Source organism: Sceloporus occidentalis, unplaced genomic scaffold (genome assembly GCF_023333645.1).
Source record: "Sceloporus occidentalis isolate IW3139 unplaced genomic scaffold, rSceOcc1.0.p SCAF_9, whole genome shotgun sequence".
Taxonomy (NCBI): Eukaryota; Metazoa; Chordata; class Lepidosauria; order Squamata; family Phrynosomatidae; genus Sceloporus; species Sceloporus occidentalis.
In genome coordinates, this window is record NW_028316989.1 from 37,267,925 (window position 1) to 37,288,420 (window position 20,496).

Genomic DNA, 20,496 nt, shown 5'->3' on the forward strand with positions numbered 1-20,496 from the left:
AATTTGGTGTTTATACAGAATTATTTTATAATCTGACATAGTTTCCATGTGGCAAGGGGTGTTCCACGTTCCACCCTTCACTGCCAGCTCCTCTCCCTTCTCCAGGTATGGGGCATATATTCCACCCTCTTCTACCACCACTATGACCGCCTGGGAGTCTTTCACAGCTCCCTCACCCTATGCCAGGCTCAGAGGCACTGAAGCTTGGTTTCAGTCCAGTTGTGCAATTAGGCTCTCCTTCTTTAGCCAGGCTCCCCTCTTCTTCCTCCATACCAATTGATGCCTTTCTTTATAACTCCCACTTTCTGCATCTTCCTCCTTCTCTTGCCCCATGTTTGTGCATCCCAGATATACCACAACACAACTGGAGGCACTCACTGCCCTCTCTTTCCATCAGCGCTGGTGTCTCCTTCAGTCTGCAGTTGTATTAGTTGATGTTTGGGTTCCACCCAAGTCCCTGACTACCATGGGTCCATTACTGCTTGCTCTCTTCACCCCACACCGTTCTGAACCTCTAGAAAGCATTTCCTAATTGCTCCCACTGCTGTCATCAGATCTTTAAAATTGATGGGAAAATGCAGTGAGCAATTTAGTTTTGTCACTGTTTATGAGGCACCAGATTCCATTTGATCTTGGAAGCTAAGCAGAGTCAGTCTTGTTTAGCACCTGGTTGGTGCTGCAGGCTATACTTCAGAGGAAGGAACTGGTAAATCACCTCTGAGTATTTCTTGCTTGAGAAAACCCTATGAAATTCATGGGGTTGCCTTAAGTCAACAGGTGACCTAAAGGAACACACACACAATTATACTGTTGCATGTGGAACACTATGGAAAATTCATCTGGTTAAAAAACAGCTCCTGCACTACTGACTGAAACTACACAGACAGAGCAAAGCTCATCAGTCTTAAAACAACTGTATGCACTGCTGAATTATTTATTGATATTTGAAATATTCTTTTTAATTTTAAAAAGCATTGAATAGCTGGAACCTCAGAATGTGAAGGACAGCTTTCCCTTAAGACAAATTACTATAGCCTAAAATTGTCTCTTCAGTTTCCTTGCCTTTCGAGGTAAAGCAAAGCAAATGGTAACTGAAGACAGAATCTTTTCACTGAGGTGGCAGGGAAAGCTTGCCTGGTGCTGAGTCTGATAGCTTTTGGCCATCAGATGAACTTTTTAAATCTTTCAGCTAAGTTTTTAATATTGCAGGCATATAATGCAGGAAAGAAAAAAGAATTACAAATCTGAGTAAGAAACAGGGTAGGAACTGTATTAATATTACAATGCAGAATATACAGTAAAACACAAGTGAACATGTAACAATCACATGTATAGCAATAACATCTGTTGAAGGCATACACAACAAAGTGAAATGTAACAATCAAATGCATAACAACACATATTACATAGATGACTTGACTGAATCTCACATATGTTAGTCATTCATCCTGATTTCCTGAGACACCTTCAATTTTTCTTCCTCACTAAAACTGTGTGAAATTATGCCTTCAGTATCTCCTTTTTTATAAACTCCTATCTGTCCAGAACTCCCCTCTTTTACTATTCTTGGGATCTTCATCTTCATCCATGAATATCTTGGGATATTCATGGGATCACATTCAGTATTTCCTTAAGTTTACTGAAATCAGTTTTCCTAAAGTCTAGAATGTGGGTCTGACTACACTTGGCTTCCCATTTTCACTATATAACCAACTCCAGGATAATGTGATCATTCCCTCCTAAGGATCCACCACTTGCACCTCATTAACCAGGTCACCTCTGTTGGTTACAGTAGGGAAACTAACCTGGGATTGGGACCATAGCCTGTTCTGGATGGAAAACATGCAGGGGTAGCTGTGTTGGCCATTTAGCAAATCCAAACAAAAAATCAATCAGTGATACCTTTATTGGCCAACCCAAATGCACAATATATTTACAATATACTTGCACCTCAAATATCCAAGGAGGGGCAGCCTGCGGCATTTCCAGTGGTGCATGTGCCAAGGGCACGCACATAGGGGCACGGCCCATCCAAGTGTATGAGGCTTGAATATGTGCAAGTCTCCGCTTTTGGGGGGTGGTGGTTCTGGAACAGGATCCCTGTGAAAACAGAGGGCCAAGGGCCAACTGTATTTTAATGTGTTTTAAAATGTGTTACCTTTGTATTGTTTTCACTGGTATTTATTGTTCATTGCCTTGGGAGCCCCTGTGGGCTGAGAGACAAAACAGAAATACAGTACTTTAAAATATAAAAACCAGCTTTCTGTATTACACCAACAGATGTTATACAGTCAACAGGGTAAGCAATGAATCATAATTTGAGAAATTATTAGAAATAAGGCTACAAACCTTGTTCCAATTTTGAGTTTTGTTCCTTCACTGCAAGCTGGAGATGTCTGCAAGCTTTATCAAGTTTCTTTTTCAAATCCTGACATTCTTTTTCTTTTCTTTCAAGCTGTTGACAATGGTCCCAACAAATGCCTTCTCGGGATAATAGGTTTCTCTTCTTGCAGGCAGAATCTGCAATTAAGCAGCATAACAAATTACACATATGCCACTGGATTATGGGAAAAGTTTAAAGAAAAGGGAGACACTATAAACTGGTAGTCACAAGTGTTGTATTTTGATCTGTGTTTCCTAATCCATTTTTTTTCCTGCAAGTGGCAGAGATTTACAACAAGTACTGAGCATCTCGCGAATAGTGATGTTTCTTTCCCCATAATACATAATTGAACTGATGAATACTCCTGAACCTACTAAATTGGTCATATGACTGAGTCAGTCAATACACAATCTATCTGGAGTGCCGATTATTATTATGAAAAAGTGAAATTGTATTATACATTTAAAAGATCCATTCAGATCAAACTTTAAGGGGAAAAATAAAAATAAAATACCAGTATCCACTTCAGTCTCCTGCAAAGATGGCTGATTTCTTAACATTCTTTGTAGTTCTACTTGCTGTCCAACATCATATATGAAAGGCCTTGCTTTGTCCCCAGTCTCTCCTTCATTTTGTATGGAAGAGTCTTCCACATCTTTGAAATTGTAATTCAAATCTTCATGTTTCTACAATGGACATAACAAATTTAATTTCCTGGGGAACAGTTAGCTGTATTTTAAAAAGATCTTGAACATTAGAAAGGTTACACTTAAGCTTTACCCTACTAGTTATTTGAAAAAATAAATAGAAGCAGAGATATCAAGATCAATTTCTTTATCTGTTTCCAGCACTCAAACAGCTCTCTCTGTTTTTGACACAATCCTGAAATATGTTAAGCTGGGTGGAAGTTACTGGTCAGGAGCACTTAGCAAGCACTGTGGCTACATAGGAATATTAGATAACACTTTACTAACTACTACACCAAACCAACTATAGGAAACACGGTAAATTTTATCCAACTAAATTAATACATACTTAGATACTCCTGAAAATAACATGTCTGAATGTCTACATGTCTACTCAGAAGTCACATTAGGTTCAACAGGACTTATTCCCAAATTAGTATATATAAAATTTCAACATAAAGACAGAAAGTTAAAAGGTATTTTAAACATATCAGGGCAGCTTAAATGGTAGTGGTTTTATCTGGCCACAACTTACATATGATGGAAGACCCAATGGAGAGAAGTAGAGTGTTGATAGTTACCTTTGTCTACAACCACCATGATAAAGTTAAAGGACACATTGCCTAGATGAATCTAAGGCCCGGAACACACTAGATAAAAGAAGTGGTTTCCGGCTGTGTGGCATTTAGATGACGCACACCTCCAAAGTGGCCAGAAGGTGCTCCACTGCCACAAAAAGGAACCAGCCACTTCTGTAAGGAGTCAGTTTAAACTGACTCCTGGCCGGCACAGACTGGGACCTTTGGTGGCTGCTGTCACCACAGTCCCGGCCCAATCAGGGCCAGAGGCTACTCCTTCCCAGCCATCAGCTTAGCCCCTAAATTTTACAACAACGCAAAACATTTTATACCTTTTCTATAACTAGCCTTTATTCTGATTACAAGGTGCATGTGGCCCTAAAACTGTTTTTATGACTCTCAAGAGCTCTCAATTCCTCTCATGTTTGGTTTTTTAAAAATCAAAATGCTCTCATCGCCACCTCTCCTGCCCCTTGCTATTTTAGATTCTGAGAGGAACTTTTTTTAATACTGCAAGTAACTTATTGTTCTCTTCCTGATACCTCAAAGGGCCTCCCGTGGACCTGAAACACCCCAGGAGATATAAATATGACAAAATTGCCATTCTACCTCTGGAGTGATGGCATGAGTATTTTGAATAAAAATTCAAAAAGCATTAGCACTCCAGTGAAGGATCTGCATAGCCTCCAAAAGTCAGGTAGCTGCCTGCTGATTGCAAGGCTCAGCAAAGACAGGTTGCACAGCTGTAACTGTAGTTCTTCAAATGGTCATTTGTGAACTCACACAACCAGGTTATCCTGCACATGTGCAGAGCCTCATTTGGAATGTTCTATAGTATTCTAAAGCATTTTGGCAGTAGTTCCACCCATCTCTGCCAGCCCTATATAAGGAGTTGCCACCATAGCCTGCCAGTTCCATAGGACTAGCAGCTATCCTTATGAACTAGGTGGAAACAATGAAGTAGGATGGGCACGGTTCTGTGAGTTCACAAACGACCACTCGAAGAACTACAGTTACAAGTATGCAACCTGTCCTCATTCTTCATGGTGTCTGTAATTCACACAACTGGGAGACTAGTAAGCTACAAGAAGAAAGTAACACAAGTGTTGGTATAAACAAGCAAACTTCACTGAAAACGTATGTAGTCACCACCATAAGTACAACAACCCCCTACTCCAATAAGTTATACAGTAGGAATGACTTAATAAGTATGGTCTCGAAGGAAGGTAGAATCTCTGAAAACATACACGCTGTATCATGATAAGACTAGTATGGAGTACATTCAACAATATGGTATAGAGAGAGCAGTCGGTGGGGAGGTAGTCAGCAATGGAAGTGATCTAAATATATTCCCATCCACAAAAAAGGAGATACAAAAGAATGCAGCAAAGATTCCTACCATATATGGAGTGAGAAATGCCAGAGGAACAAGCTGGATTCAAGAAAGAGGCACTAGGGATCACATTGCAAACATATGTTGGATTATGGAGTTCACCAGGGAATTCCAGAAGAAAATCTGCATGTGCTTTATTTACTACAACAAAGCGTTTGGTTGCATAGAACATGAAAAGCTATGGCTTACTCTTAGAGGAATGGGAATGCCATAACATCTGATCATCTTGATGCATAACCTGTACCCAGGACAAGAGGATGCTGAAGAAGGAACATTAATAAACTAAGATATGCAGATGACAGAATACTGCTAGAAGAATCCAACAGAGACCTGGAACAATTACTGAAGAAGTTCAAGGAGGAAAGTGCCAAGGTAGGATTACTGCTGAACATGAATCACTAGAAAAAACAATAATGCTAGGAAAGGTAGAGGGGAGTTGAAAGAGAAGAAGACCACATACCAGATGGTTGGATTCAATCAGAGAGGACATGGGCATGAGCCTGAAGGACCTGAGCAGAGCAATAGAGGGCAGGGGGTCTTAGAGCTGTCTCATCCACAGGGTTGCCATGGGTCAAGGCAACTCAATGGCAGTTAATAACAACAACATATATAATCTTTGCCAGTTGGTATGCAAAGATATCTAACAACTACTAAGAACAAAAACCATGTTAAAGTTGAGCATAATCTGCATGCAAAAGTCAAAATGAGGTGGTTCAAAAACACATAATTGTTACCTCATTCCATGTTTGCTTATTTTTTTCTAGAATGGTACAGATGGTAGCTTTATATGCTTTCTGCAGACAGAATATCAGTTTCTCTTTGAAGTGGAGATTGATATGAGCAGGAGCAGTCCACTTAGCTTGCCAAGCATGCTCATCACCTGTGAATTTGACCAAATCCTTGTGCATGTCATCTAGCAGGAGTTCAATCTGAACTAGAATCCTATCTTCATACTGGCGAATTTCATTTTGGAATCTCTTGGCTTCCTGGACTGCCCATTCTTGCTGTTTCTGACCCAGATGTATCTTCAGTTCTGTCTCTTTCTGATCAAGCAGTTCTTTCTTTTGCTTAGCAAAGTCTTCTTTGGCCTTTGCAAGGACCTCATTGATTTTATTCTTGTGATCTTGTAAAAAGGAGTGGTAATCTTTTTCATTTTGGTTTTGTATCCTGAGGACCTCCTCTTGCTTTTCCTTATTCCACTGAGTGCGTGCTTTTGCCAGTTCTGCTTTAATAATGGCTGGGATTTCATCTTTTTTTAGGTCCAGCTCCCTTTTAAGGGAATGTATCTTCTCTTCAAGATCCTTGCTCCTGACTCTAACTTTATCACTGTTCTCAACCTCCTTCTTCCATTTCTCTTCTGCAGCAGAAAGAGCCAGTGACACCTGAAGAATGCAAACCAGACCAGCTTGTGAGTGATGCCCTGGAGATTTCCAACATATTATATATGCAATGGTGTGGCAAAAATACACAGGCCAGGGTCAAATTGATCCTTCTGCTCCACTATATTTCCTGCTTCCCCCACAACCCATCCTTCAGCCCTATGCCCTAAAAACCTGATATTGAAGGCTGGAAAATACTCTGGAAGATTTAGCAAAATGGAGGGTTACAGCAGAAGCAGCTGGACAGGAAGCATATCCTGATTTTGCTGGCACCAGCCACAGTGTACAGTGGTTCTTGGGCCACATGGCCTAATCTTCTAATGATGGTTAATTAGGCAATCTCCTAATTAATCCTAATCTCTGGCCTCCTCCTCTTGTGTGGGCACTTCCCTCCAGCCCTTTTCAGTTTTGGTAACTAAAGGTAGCATTATCACTACATTTGTACTGGTATTTTTGTTAACCATGTTTAGCACCAACATAAAGCCAAAATCAGAAGCAAAACTAAGTATAGCTTTTGAATACAAGTGTGTTGGTAGGGAGGAGGGGAAAGACAGGAGAACCATGAAGAACTCTCCAAACCACATAGGTATCATTGGCAGATCAGGCAGGCTTAAACCTGCACCAGTCAACATTAATCCATTTGAGAACAGAAGAAGTGTGTGCCAAGGTTCCTTTCGTATAGTCAGTGGTACTCTAGCTTAAATTTACTGTAATTAAATAATGAAAACAGATGTGTGTACGTCTTGTTCTCTGCTACCTGTTTTGCTGTGATAATTTCAGATTCCTTCTCCCATTTTTCCTTGGCTGCTTTCAGATGAGCTTTGAACTCCTCAAGCTGAGTCAGTTCTTGCAACCACCTGGTATGAGCTTTTGTGAGAGCTGATTCCACCTGGAAATGGCAAGGAAAGGTAAAAAGGGAACCAGGAAAGTCTGAGACATTTGGTTTCAGCCCAATTTTAAATAAACAAAATGAAGAAAAGTTCATTTTTCATGTTGGTATTTCGGACACAGCCTTGCCTCTCTATAGTTTAGCTTTCTGAATGCCAATGAAATCAATGGGAGGTAAGCTTTCCTAGTTCTGCTCAGGATTGCAGCTATTAGAAATTTAAAAAGCAGCTGCTTCCTTGAATAAGATTCATCTTAAAATGTTTAATAATTTTTAAAAAATCTTGCACAATTTAAAACACATATTAATAATTTCCTAGTTTTCACTTATTCAAGCCAAAGGTGATCAAATATATCCACATCAAGCCCATGTGTATTATGCCAACTTTTGATTTGTCTTGTGTGTTTGTTCGTATTTGGTCTGTCTTAAAAAATAAAACAGAACAGTGTATTGGCTGGTTACCTGATTGGCAATGCTCTCATGATGTCTAGCTTCATGCTCTCTCAGTGCCTTTTCTTTTTCCTTCAGAGCTTCTCGAAACAGCAGAGTTTGCTCTTCAACCACCTCTGTAATGAGTTGGCGTATGGTGTCATCCCTGATGGATAATGGTTCAGTCTGGTTGCCATTATCTTTGAGTTCCATTACTGATGTCTTTGCTCCTTCCAAAGCTTGATCCAGTTTATTCTGCCACTCTTTTTCAATTTCACGAACAGCCTGCTCTTTGATCTATAGGTAACACAGTGTGTTTTTTAAAAAACGAATGCTAAGGATAGATTTTATATAGATTTTATATAGGGAAATCAAAACATTTTTCTTCAAAACCAGGAAGAATTGTAGCTTTTGTTCCAGGCGTTTCACTTGCCAAAATGAAATGATTCAGATGAAAGCAAGTGAAAAACCAGAGTGTAAAGATTTTTAAATATCCATAAGAGTGAAAGCATATGAATGCTGAACTAAATTAAATTCTAGAAGAGGTTGATAACATTGACAACAATAAGAGAATTGTACTTTTAAATGTCTGCTACAAGACCAAATCTGTCCTTCAGTTTTCATAAGAACCCTCACATATGTTATACAAACCACAGCACACCTCTTTCATTTTTTTCTCAGAAAAGGCTTTAGCTTTAGCAACTTCATTCTCAGTGTGCTTCTTCATCTCGGTTTTTTCTTTCTGCCACTGACTTTTAGCTAGTTCCATGGCATTATGGTGGGCGTCTTCTAGTTCAGTCCTCAGCTTGCTCAAAGACTCTTCCTTTTCATCCAATAACTGTTTCTTTAACTGGGCAAAATTGAATAAGAGAGCTATTTAACTGAATGTGGAGTATTATTCCAGCTCTCTCCCATTCAACCATTCTTAAAATTTATTCTAAGGATATGCTTCCATCTACCTTGTCTTCCCACACTTGTTGCTCTTGTTTAAATGCTGCCTTCAGAGTAGCCTCCAGTTCATCCCGCTCTCTGCAGACAGCAATATAACATTCCTTCACTGCAATCACCTCTTTGCTCAGTTCATCAGTGTCTGTCCTTGGGGAAAAGAACACACAAACATTTTTAAAAACTTAAAAATATATATTTTTATATATGCGTGTGTCTGAAACGGGCAAATAGAATCTTACTTTAACTGGCTAATGTTGTCCTCATAAGCCTGGATGAGCTTTTCTTTTTCTTCCATATGTCTTTCTGTGAACTCTTCACAAAGCTTTTTCTTTACATCCTCATAATGTTGCTGGTATATTTTTTCACACCTGGAGCAGAGAAAGGAGACAACTTAGTATTGCATATATTTCAGAACGGCTTTTGATGAAGAGAGATTTGCACACATACTAAAAGAGCTTCACACCTCTTTTGTATGTGTGTAAAACCTAGACAAAAATTACACAAGAACAAATAAACAATGTCCCAACACAAAGAGATTAAATATTTTGTATGGCTTCTCTCTTTCAGTAGAATGCAATGGATGGTAATTGGCTGAGTTCATTGTGAATGGAAAATATAAAACAAGCCCCCCCATACACACACACACATAACAAACACTCCCTCTGACAAGCCAGATACAAAACATTGCCTTCTGTATTCCATAATTTACAGGATCCAATACCTTTTGCAGGACACTGAAGAAAATGACAACAGCATAACAGAGGACCACAAGCACAGCAGATCAATGATACTATTACTCCTATAATACTTCACCATTGGCCAGGGAAGCTGAGACAGATGAAAATTGGAGTTTAAAAACACCTAGAGGGTCAGACCAGGCCTGGTATGGAGAATCATAAATTTGAATTTAAAAAAGGGGGAAGTCCAGATACTGTACATACCTGAACAACAGATTTTAAACGTGAGAAGTACTGGGGAACTTGAAATAAAACAGTGGGAAAATGTTAGCATGTGAAAAGGAGCTCGTGGTTCTGGCAGAAAAGGTTGTTGGCATCACTCGGCAAGAACTGATCCTAAACAGGAAAACTTCACAAGTATTGGAATGGAGAGAGCTCCTTGAACTGTCTGATGCCATGAGACTCAATACTGAACCAAGATGTAATGAGATGTGAAAACAAAATGTTATTTATCTATCAGACAACACTATTAATAGACAGGTTCTGAACAACAAAACAAGCTGCCCCAATCCAGTCTAACTAGTTTTCTAACTTGTAAAGGAATAGCGTGTGAATGCTATATTTGTTTCCCTGCTCCCTCCTACCCCAGTCACCTGTCAAGGGCTTCTTGCTTATCCCGATCAGAGTCCTGAACCATCTGTCTCATTTGACTACATAGCTCTTGATTTGCATTTTTCAGTTTTTCCTGGCTTTCTATAAGCTCCTGAACCCGTGCATTATGGCTCTGTTCAAAGAAAAAGAGAGAAATAATGTTTAAACTATTGTGATCAGTCTTCACGGCAGCACTACATGCAGTGTAAGTGGCTAGAGATGACTTCTGGGCTGAGATGGCTTTGCACTACATGGCTTCCTAAAAGGTCTAATTCTGGGGGGGGTCCATGTGCTAATCAAGGCAACTATTGGTTTGGTGTTTAAACTGTCAGAAAGTGCCTCTCAAGTACAGGAGGCTTGGAGAAGCATCCCACTTGTGCCCTATCCCCACTATCACAGACATGAGACATATGTTGTCCCTACCATTGACAGGATGGAAAGGACCCAGGGAACATTTGCTCAACACCATGGGATAGCTGCCTGCTATAAGGCTCACACATTGTGTATTCAGCTTTCATTTAAAAAAACCATAAAATTTCTTTAAAAATATCATCAAAGAAGTCTGCTTAACTGTGGAATGGAATTAATAATTCAGGCAATTTTACCTCTGCCACAGTGAAAAAGTGAGTGAACACCCAGATTAGTTAATTACTAACTGGAACTTTTTGGACTTTGAGACTATTAAATGTAAAACTTTACTTTTAAACCTAAACATCTAGTAAAGAAAAGGTTAAAAGATGGAATGTTATTGACTTATTTTTGTAGAAAAATAATGCACACTGTTTGCTTGTGGAAAACTGAAAGCGAAATTAAGTTGTTTGGGGAGAAAGGCTATCTTCCTTTAACATCAGAGCTACAGTGCCAGGGTGACACTATGGCCCTGTGCAGACTGGCTGGTTCACTTTGGAGGTCTTTAAGCAGAGGCTGGATGGCCACTTGCTGAGGATGCTTTGATTGAGAGTTCCTGCATGGCAGGGGGTTGGACTGGATGGACCTTGTGGTCTCTTCCAACTCTATGATTCAGTAGCCTTTAGGGCAGGGGTAGGCAACCTGCGGCCCGCGGGCCGGATGCGGCCCGGCGAGGCCTTGGGACCGGCCCCAGCCCGGTCCTGCCACCGATTGCAGCCGGGGCCTTTGGGGGGCAATTGTCTATAGAAGCCTCAGAAACATGCATTTATATTAACATTTTTTTAAAAATCAGCAAATTTTTTTGCGTGTCCTTCATTTTTTTTTAAAAAAGTGTCTTCCATTTGAAAATTGTCCTACATTTGTCCTGGTTTATTTATATATTTATTTTTTTTAAAAAAATCATTTAATTATTTATTTTTTGGCTTCGGCCCCCCAGTTGTCTGAGGGACAGCAACCCGGCCCCCGGCTCAAAAAGATTGCCTACCCCTGCTTTAGGGCCATGGTGGGGGTGAGGGTTGCATGAAACTTTGGCGCCTTACAGACGGGCCTAAGCGGTGCCGTCGTTGCGCGAAGGGCGGCGCTTCTGGACGCGCCTTGCCCCTCGCGCGTATTCCGTACGGCAAGATGGCGGCGCCCTATACAGACGGGCGCGGCCATCTTGACGTAACGGACACACAGCGTCCGGACGTCTAAACCCGGAAGAGCTGTCGCGAGTGCGCGCTTTGGCACTTGCGGTGGCTCTTCCGGGTTGCCGGAAGGAGTGCAATTTCTGCACTCCTTTTTTGCAGCGTGGAGGAGTCGCGCGGTCTGGCTGCTGCGGCTCCTCCGCGCTGCAACCGGCAGCGGCCCAAGACTGCCCCTTTTGGGCGGTCTGTAACAGGCCGTAGTTTCAAGGGCCTTTAAAACCATTGGACAGCCTTGCTGATCACTTTATGTGATGGTAGCTCCTGCTCTTCACCTGCCTGTGAGAGCTCACTCTCATAGCCACATCTTTCACTAGTAGCAGCAGCTGCAGATGGCAAAGTCTTGTGAGACTTAGCAATAGCTACATGGCAATAGCAGCTTCATTTATATACCGCTTCATACTGAACTAAGCAGTCCCTAAGCGGTTTACAACTGTAAGCTAATTGCCTCCAACAGGCTGGGTACACATTTTAGCAACTTCGAAAGGATGAGTTGAGCTTGAGCCCTGGCTAGTATTGAACCTGCAACCTTATGGTTTTGAGTGAGTGGACAGGCTGAGATAAGAGATAGCAGAAGAAACAATATTTGTGCATTGGGGGCGGGGGGGGGGCACTGTATTGGGAAGACATGTTTCCAGGGAATGAGAGGAAAGAGTATCTGTTCTTGGAAAAAGTCCTTCGCCTTGTAGTTAAAATTTGTTCTTTTCCCCATTCATGCCAGTCTTTAATCCAGAGCCTCCACCCCTGAAGCCAAGCCTGCGGCAGAAGCTTCAGAGGGGGAGGGAGCAAGAGAGGAACAAGGTAAGGAAGGAGGGGGGGAGGAAGGACTTGTCTCCAATGGTGGCGCAGTTGCATGCATGCACTGCCATTGGGGACAGCATGGGCTGCCTGTCTGCAGATGCTGAAATCCACGGATGGCAAGTCTGTGGATACCGAGGTCCCACTGTACTTTCAACTCTATTCAGAAGGCGAAAGAATTTCTACAAAAAATTGGAAAGAATCTATATGAATCAAGATTAAAAAATGGAAATGGGAAACCTAATGGTAATGGAAATAAAACCCAAATGGGAAAACACCTTCCCTGGAGAAACAAAAATCTAGAGGCAAGTTCATCTGAGGAAAGTTCTGACCAAGAGAAAAAGCACATTCTGTCACTGATGAGCGGTAAAAAGGAAATGAACTGTGATGATGCTACTCCAATGGTGGAACTAAGATATGTCTTCTGGAATGTTAGAGGAACGAATTTGGCAAGTGAATGGAAGAAAGTGTTTCACTAACTGATAAAACTTATTTTTTATATTCCTTCAAGAGACAAATGTTAAAAGGTCAGATGATTTTTAAAAATTTAATCCCAAATTAGAGAAATGTTTTTTTCATCAGCAGAGGAAATAGAGATGAGTGGTTATACATGGTAAAGATAATATTTATAGCTGACAAGATATTTGAAGACAATAATGGTCACTATGTAGGAGTGAAAGTGAAGTTACAAGGAATGAAGACACTAGTGCTAGATGTTTATGCACCATTTGAGAACAAAACTGAATTCTATGAGCCATTATTGAGCACCCTTTGGGTTCAGCAAGTCAACCAATTACAAATCCATCTAACAGTTATCTTATCTAGCCCACATTTTACTAACTTGTTTGCAAGAATGTCATGGGGAACCTTGTCAAAGGCCTTACTGAAATCAATAATCATGAGTATATACAGTATTACACATATTCTAAACCTGTCCCCAAATTACACTTTTTTCATTCCTGGCTTCCTTTAAAGAAATTTTAAATTTCAAAAAGTGGCATCACTCTATTCTTCTCTCACACATAACAAGCAATAAATGACATATATACTCTAACACTAGATGTTTCCCTGATTTTGTGACAAGCAGCCAATGCTGTGGGATGAGAAACACACAATATAATGTGATGATAGGATAAATGTTCCCACATTTTCTCTCCCCTGAAAAAGGGGTGCCTTTTTCAGTGGGATCCATATACCATTCTGCCCTTAGATGGTAAAAAAAATCAGGCCCATTAAAAACTCACCTCAATTTCTTGTAGCAAAATTTCATTCTCTTTTTCAAGCCTCAGAATTTCCTCAGCGTTATCAGACTGCAAGGTATCAGATGGCCTTTGAATATTTTTTCCTTTATGCTAATAAAAAAAAAGCAGTATTAGTCCAGAGAACATTTGTTAGCGCTACAAAAAAGCTCTATACTCCACAGATGAAAGAGGCATAGAAGAGTAATATGCCTGTTCTCTGCAACAGAGGATATGGACTTAAGGTGCTCTCAATTTGTTCAATGCGTGGGAAACTTTTCAAGTGAAAGGGCAAAGAAAAAATGGTTTTGTAGCAGGGCCACTTGCGAACCCACTTAAATATACTGGATAAAAGCATTTTGTGAGGAGCATATCCTTTAACAGTTATCCAAACAGATAAAGAATCTAATGAGCAACAGACTTAAGTTTGACACAGTAAACTCAACTATTATATATATTAACAGCTAAAAATATAAACATTACAATTGAAAATCACATCTCTCATGATGATGGGGATCATTCCAACTTCAGAAGTTCCAGACCCAACCAACATATCTTGGGTTTCTGACAATTTATTGCTTCCAAGGGCTAAACCAGACTACAACTGGTTGTTTGCCAATCCCCTTTCCAGACATACTCCAGACAGCTCAAAGGCTCTAGGATTCAAGGACAAAACGTTGCCAACTGAACTGAGAGCCACAGACAAAATACCAGAATCATAATATAAAATCAAGGAATCAAGCATTGAATCTAGTACTGTAGCAATAATGGATCCAACATCCAAATGAAAGGGGGTCGTTTTATTTGGAAAGGTAAGGGGAAAAAATAGATTGCTATTTATGCTAGATCCAACTTAATAATTATGTTGCAGACAGGCAAGCTAAAATATAAAACCTTATATCACAAAGCTATACATACTAGGGTGAAGCAAGTAGGTTACAGTGGAATCATTAGGGTTGGTGTAATACAGTGCATTAAACTCATGGTGTCACCCCACCTCAATGACCTCCTCCTATACCATATTAGGAGTCTTAGTCTAACACTCAAACCACTACAGCACATTCATTCTCAGAAACATGATAGCAGTCTTCAAACACAGAAGAGAGCAATAATACATCCTCTGCTGCCCCAGAGAGCACAACTACAGAAAAAGGCCTGAACTGCAGCACTGTGGATTTGGATTATTTTAAATCCACTTCAATATCCTATATGCTAGGTTATTGTTGTGTGCTTTCAAGTTGCTTCAAACATATGGGAATCTCAAGGTATCATGGTATTTTCTTGGCAAAGTATGTTCAGAGGAGGTTTGCCTTTGCCTTCTTCTGAGGCTATGACAGTGTGATCTGCCCAAGGTCACTCAGTTCAGCGCTCAAACTATCACACCAAGCTGGCTGTATATACTAGGTACCTTTTTCTTATTTAGCTAAAGGGAGATATACGGTGGGACCTTGTTATCTGCTGTGGTTTGGTTCCAGGATCCCCCGTGAGTAACAAAACCTGTGGATGCTCACGTCCCATTAAATATAATGGCCAAGCAAAATGGTGTACCATATATAAAATGAAAAATCAAGGTTTGCTATTTGGAATTTATACTGTTTTGGAATATTTTCAAGCTGTGTATGCTTGAATCTGTAGATAAAAAAATCCATGGATAAGGAGGGCTGACTGTACCAGCCAGAACAAGTATGATTCTGTTATGTTTGTTGCTGAAGAATACAGATGAGGTAAAGGTGGCACTGGTGCTGTTGCACACCATGTCCTACTTGTGGGCTTCCCACAGGCAATGCTTTGGCCATAGAAACCCACAGCATATTATGGATACTAGCTCCACAAGGGGCAGAATGAACAGCACCTCACTAGAAATTCTGAAGTTATGTTATCATGAGTGTCTGTTTATATCAAGGGTAGAACTCACACAATTTTGCAGATGGTGTTGAACAGCAAATCCTCAGTATCCGCTAGAGTTTGGTTCCAGGACCCCCGGTTGGATGCTCAAGCCCATTATATACAATAGTGTAGTAAAATGGCATCCCTTATATAAAATGGCAAAATCCAGGTTTGCTGTTTAGAAATTTTTGTGTGTGTGAATATTTTCGAACTATGGTTTGCTGCATCTGTGGTTGTGAGGGCCAACTGTATCCTAAAGGCTGTACCCTAAAGATCCTGTCTGATCTCAGAAGATAAGTAGGATCAGCCCTGGTTAGTACTTGGATGAGTGACTGCCAATAAATACCAGGTGCTGTGGGCTACATTCAGAGGAAGGAACTAACAAAACCATCTCTGAGTATTCCTTGCCTAAGAAAACCCATATGACCAGCATAAGTCAAAAGGTGACGAGTCACTTGAAGGCACACACACACAAAAAAGCTTCTTCAGTTGTAGCAAGGTGGAGGAAATAACATCTATGTTTCTAAACATATGAAAAACAAACAAACCTCATGAACATTTGTTTTCACCAGCTGCTGCTTCAACTCATCTATTGTCCTCTGGCAATCTTCAAGCTCATTTTGCAACTGAGAAACTCGGTTCCTCTTCGATTTGTTACTTCTCAGCAAACGTTCCATTTCATCCTTTAACTCTAAGATGATCTCATCTTTAGAAAGTCCTCTGTCTGCTTCTTTATGCTCTGTAGGACTGTTGAGGTTTTTTTAAGTCAGGAGGGAGAAATTAGTTTCATGGAATCAAAGAATCATAGCATCATAGAGTTGAAAGAGGCAACAAGAGCCATCCAGTCCAACTCCATTCTGTCATGCAGAAACTCACAATCAAAGCACCCCTGACAGATGGCCATCCAGCCTCTGTTTAAAGACCTCCAAAGAAGGAGACTCCACTACACTCCAAGGGAGTGTGTTCCACTGTTGAACAGCCTTTACTGTCAGGACGTTCCTCCTAATGTTGAGATGGAGTCTCTTTTCCTGTAGTTTGAATCCATTGCTCTGAAGCAGTAGAAAACAAGCATGCTCTATCCTTCAAATATTTAAACAGGCTATCATATGACCTCTTAACCGTCTCTTCTCCAAGCTAAATATACCCAGCTCCCTATGTCTCTCCGCATAGGGCATGGTTTCCAGACCTTTCACCATTTTTGTCACCCTCCTCTGGACACGCTCCGGCTTCTCAGTTTTAAACTGCGGTGCCCAGAATTCGACACAGTATTCCAGGTGAGGCCTGACCAAAGCAGAATACAGTGGCACTATTACTTCCCTTGATCTAGACACTATATTTCTCTTGTGGCAGCCTAGAATCCCATTGGTTTTTTGAACTGCTGCATCACAGGGTTAGCTAAAGGTCTTTATTATGGGTGGGGAGCTCTTGTCATAGTTTGTCCCAGAAGAACCTTTAAAAAATAAGATCAATCTCTTCTACTGTCTCAAGTAGCCTTTTACAATGCCTGGGAAGAAAAAAGGCATTGACAGTGACTCTTTCGCATTTCTCTGACATGGCAGAGAATCATCCTCTGTTTGGCACAGTGGAGAAATGCCAAAGAGCTGCTATAAATCTAAGAAACCCTATGCTGGACCCCAATGTTTTATCCTCAGCTTCTCCAAAGTTCAAATATAAGTCCATAATTTTGGCCCCCAAACCTGCCCTCAACTTAAACATGAGGTTGATTTATATGTCACGTTAAATAGCTTAAGACAGCAGCTTACTCCATGTCAAAACTACAAGTGGAGAGTTTGCATGCCAACTTGCAAGGTCCACTAAATTTCAACTTGTCTTGTAGAGCTGAACTGTGATCAACATTTTAACTCCTTACCATAACTCATATTTTATCAATCGACACTGCAATCATAATAAAAAATAATCTCCTCATTTACTACTTCTCTGTTAGTTTTTCAGAAGCTACTGAAGAGCACATTTAAGCAGACCAGCAGTCTGGAGCACTCTCTACCAATGAAATAATTCATGGTTATTACTTGCTTTCTGATGTCTCATTTTCCCAGTGTTCTTATTTTCACGTTTTAATTATGGCTTTATTTTTTTTATATATATTTAAGTGAATGCTACTTAGTGTATCTGTGTAAATCTTAGTGCAAATCTGAAAAAAAAATGTATCATATCATGGAGCGGATTTTAGGTATTCAGAAAATGAACTGGAAACACCTGGTCCTATAGCATTGCTAACACTATGCACATGTTAGCCAGATCAGTCCCCTAAATGCAAGACGAGAGTAAGCCCCATGTAAAAATAGGATTTTAAAAAATGGCATTACAGTTAGCCGTATAACACAACAACAGTTTTACTGGAACAGCTAATGTATAATGGGGGCATATATGATATGATTTGAGCAACATTTCACTGTTTAATTCTTGTAAAAAAATCAGAAAAGTTTTCATTCCATACCTGTGCAGCCTTGTTTTCTTGTTGATCTTTTTAATACCCAAATCAACATAAGAATCAGACATTTCATTCAATCCTTCATGTGGGTTACTGAGAAACACACCATGTTTTGCTGCAGATTCATATAAAAGAATTTCTTCTTTTTGTTCCTTTAGCTCTTCCTAAAATGTAGAAATTAGAGAGGGATAAGCAAATCCAGCACAACCTAATAATATAAATCTACTAATACCAGTGGCTAGGCTGATAACAGAATTATCCTACATTTATTGAGTCACCATAAGTCAATAGATGACTTGAAGGCACAAGTACAACCGCCTCTCCATTTTCACAGGTGAGCCATGCTGGACCACACACCCTGCAAAAACAGAAAACCACCAATATTGGAGTCCCTCTACTGACTGCAATGGCAGCATGTTCCTGCATGCGCTGCCGCACACGTGCCTCAGGTGCGCAACCCAGTGTGTCGCCCTCCATTTGCCTCTCGTGTATTTCTGAGGGACGCAGATTCCAGGTCCGCGAAAACGGAGGGGGCAACTGTAGTCAGAATGCAAACTTCTAAATGTAACTTCTGACATTATCTCTTAGGCATATGAACTAATAACAGCTGGATGTACAGTTATGAATTTTCTTTATCTCTTAAACATTTATTTAACTATTCCCACACTGGACACCACTGGGATTTCTCATACCACTGAACAGATCCACACATTTTCTTCATTTCAACAATGAAGCAGGATCAAGTGTCATCAGAGTTGAATCTTTATGCTTCTGTTTACGACAAATATACAGTGACTCTTTATTGGGAAATATTTGCTCACATTTGCCAGTTTGTATAATTAATAATTTCTATACAATGTTAACATAAACACTATGAATGGGTCACTATAAATATGCACTTTGAATACATGTATCAGATGAAGTGAACTCTAGCTGAGAGAAACTCGTGCCACATTAAATTGGTTATAACCTTAAATAATAACAAGATTATTTGCTGTTATGCCTGGGAAACAGATAACTCATCTGAAAGCATGTAGATTATGGGAAACATATACGGTAGTCAAAACAGAAACGCATGTCAAGCTTCTTGAAATTGCCCTTTCAGAGAAGTTATTCAACTGTAGCTTGCTCTGTGAGGGCTACTTAAAAATGTCTTAAAATTAATTATGGAATAATTTCAGGGTGACAGATGTTATAACAAGTAGATTCTTGAAAGAATCAAAGTATGACACAGTATTACATGTAAGCTTTTAGGGATGACCTCTCAGAGACAACAGTAATATGATTTCTGGAACTCAAGAAAATGGAGTCAGACGAATGACTGTTAAGTATGCCTTAAATCTTGCTAGTGCCAATGTAGAGCATACAAGTAATGTAGAGAAAACAGTAGAGCATAGAAGTAAGCAAGACTTCACCCAGCTCACACCAACCAAACAGCCTTGCTATCAGGATTGGGCTAATCCTGTGCTGGGGGATCTTATCATGTATTTGATCTAACTGTGATGTATGATATTCTGATATGCATGGTTTCAACAGGAAGGTATGACATTATGTCATGATGCCTTACTTGGAGGTTTTGCTTTATATGAATATGCTGTGGGATGAAAAGGATATAATAGTTTACATCAGGTGACTTAACTAATATATATTTTATATGATATATGTGCTAACTGATATACATTTGATACAAACTTGGTAGTCTGATGTATTGTGTAGGACTGCTGTTAGGTTGGTGGACATATTTATGCTTTTGATATATAGTGTTATAAATAGCTATAGATTCATAATATGATACATTGTTCCTGCTAGCTGATATTGTGTGTGAAAACTGGTTTGTGTTATCTTGGGGGGGGGGGGGGAATGCAGATTTGTTGTTAGTTGGATTAATGGTTATAGAGCTAATAAAATGTGTGCTTTTATATATTTTAAATATATTAACTACATAGACTACATAGGCAGTTTTAAAGAGGGGGGTTGAATACGGTAATTGGGCTTTGCTGAATTCTTGGTAAAGAAATGCATAGGGGTGTTTTTCCTTTTCGGCTTGTTCAGGGCTCTGTTATCAACTGCTGCGACAGTTAGAACAACTAGGCAGTGCTGGCCTGGGAAAGAACTAAAAACAACTAAAGAAGACCAACTATTTTTAGAATCGTGAAATGATTGAGTCTACCAATTTTGTAAAGTGGAGCTAATGATAGACTAATGTTTGATGTATGTGTACTTAGGTTTCAGTTCTGTCCAGGACGCCCGACTAGCTGCATCTCTGTAACTTCAGGAATTCAAAGCTTGCTGATCATCCACAGAAGCCTGATTTACTGAGTCTGGAGGTAGAGTTGAACTAGTTCTGACACTTATCCCAACAGACCCGCAACCGTAACCAAACGAACTCTCCGAAAACATTATCTGGGGCTGGGGAAGTTTAACTCAACTGACCCAAGCTCCCCTTATGCTGCCTCTTTCACCACCCCATATGGCCTTGCCTACTAGCCAAGCTCCCAGAACTATATAGAGAGCTAGTG

General features: G+C 40.1%; 1 protein-coding gene across 1 annotated transcript in view; it reads right to left on the reverse strand.

The window, feature by feature from the left end:
* Nucleotides 1-20,496, reverse strand: part of LOC149307282 (centrosomal protein of 152 kDa-like) — a 49,381-nt gene that overhangs the window by 7,137 nt on the left and 21,748 nt on the right. The window contains exons 12-23 of the mRNA XM_089538809.1: nt 17,984-18,141; nt 16,074-16,272; nt 13,645-13,752; nt 10,013-10,143; nt 8,922-9,050; nt 8,694-8,829; nt 8,396-8,584; nt 7,768-8,031; nt 7,177-7,308; nt 5,775-6,422; nt 2,898-3,069; nt 2,350-2,520 (exon numbers count right to left, since the gene is read on the reverse strand). Coding sequence (XP_089394935.1) covers nt 2,350-2,520; nt 2,898-3,069; nt 5,775-6,422; nt 7,177-7,308; nt 7,768-8,031; nt 8,396-8,584; nt 8,694-8,829; nt 8,922-9,050; nt 10,013-10,143; nt 13,645-13,752; nt 16,074-16,272; nt 17,984-18,141 — 2,437 coding nt within the window. The remainder of the gene's footprint in view (nt 1-2,349; nt 2,521-2,897; nt 3,070-5,774; nt 6,423-7,176; nt 7,309-7,767; nt 8,032-8,395; nt 8,585-8,693; nt 8,830-8,921; nt 9,051-10,012; nt 10,144-13,644; nt 13,753-16,073; nt 16,273-17,983; nt 18,142-20,496) is intronic.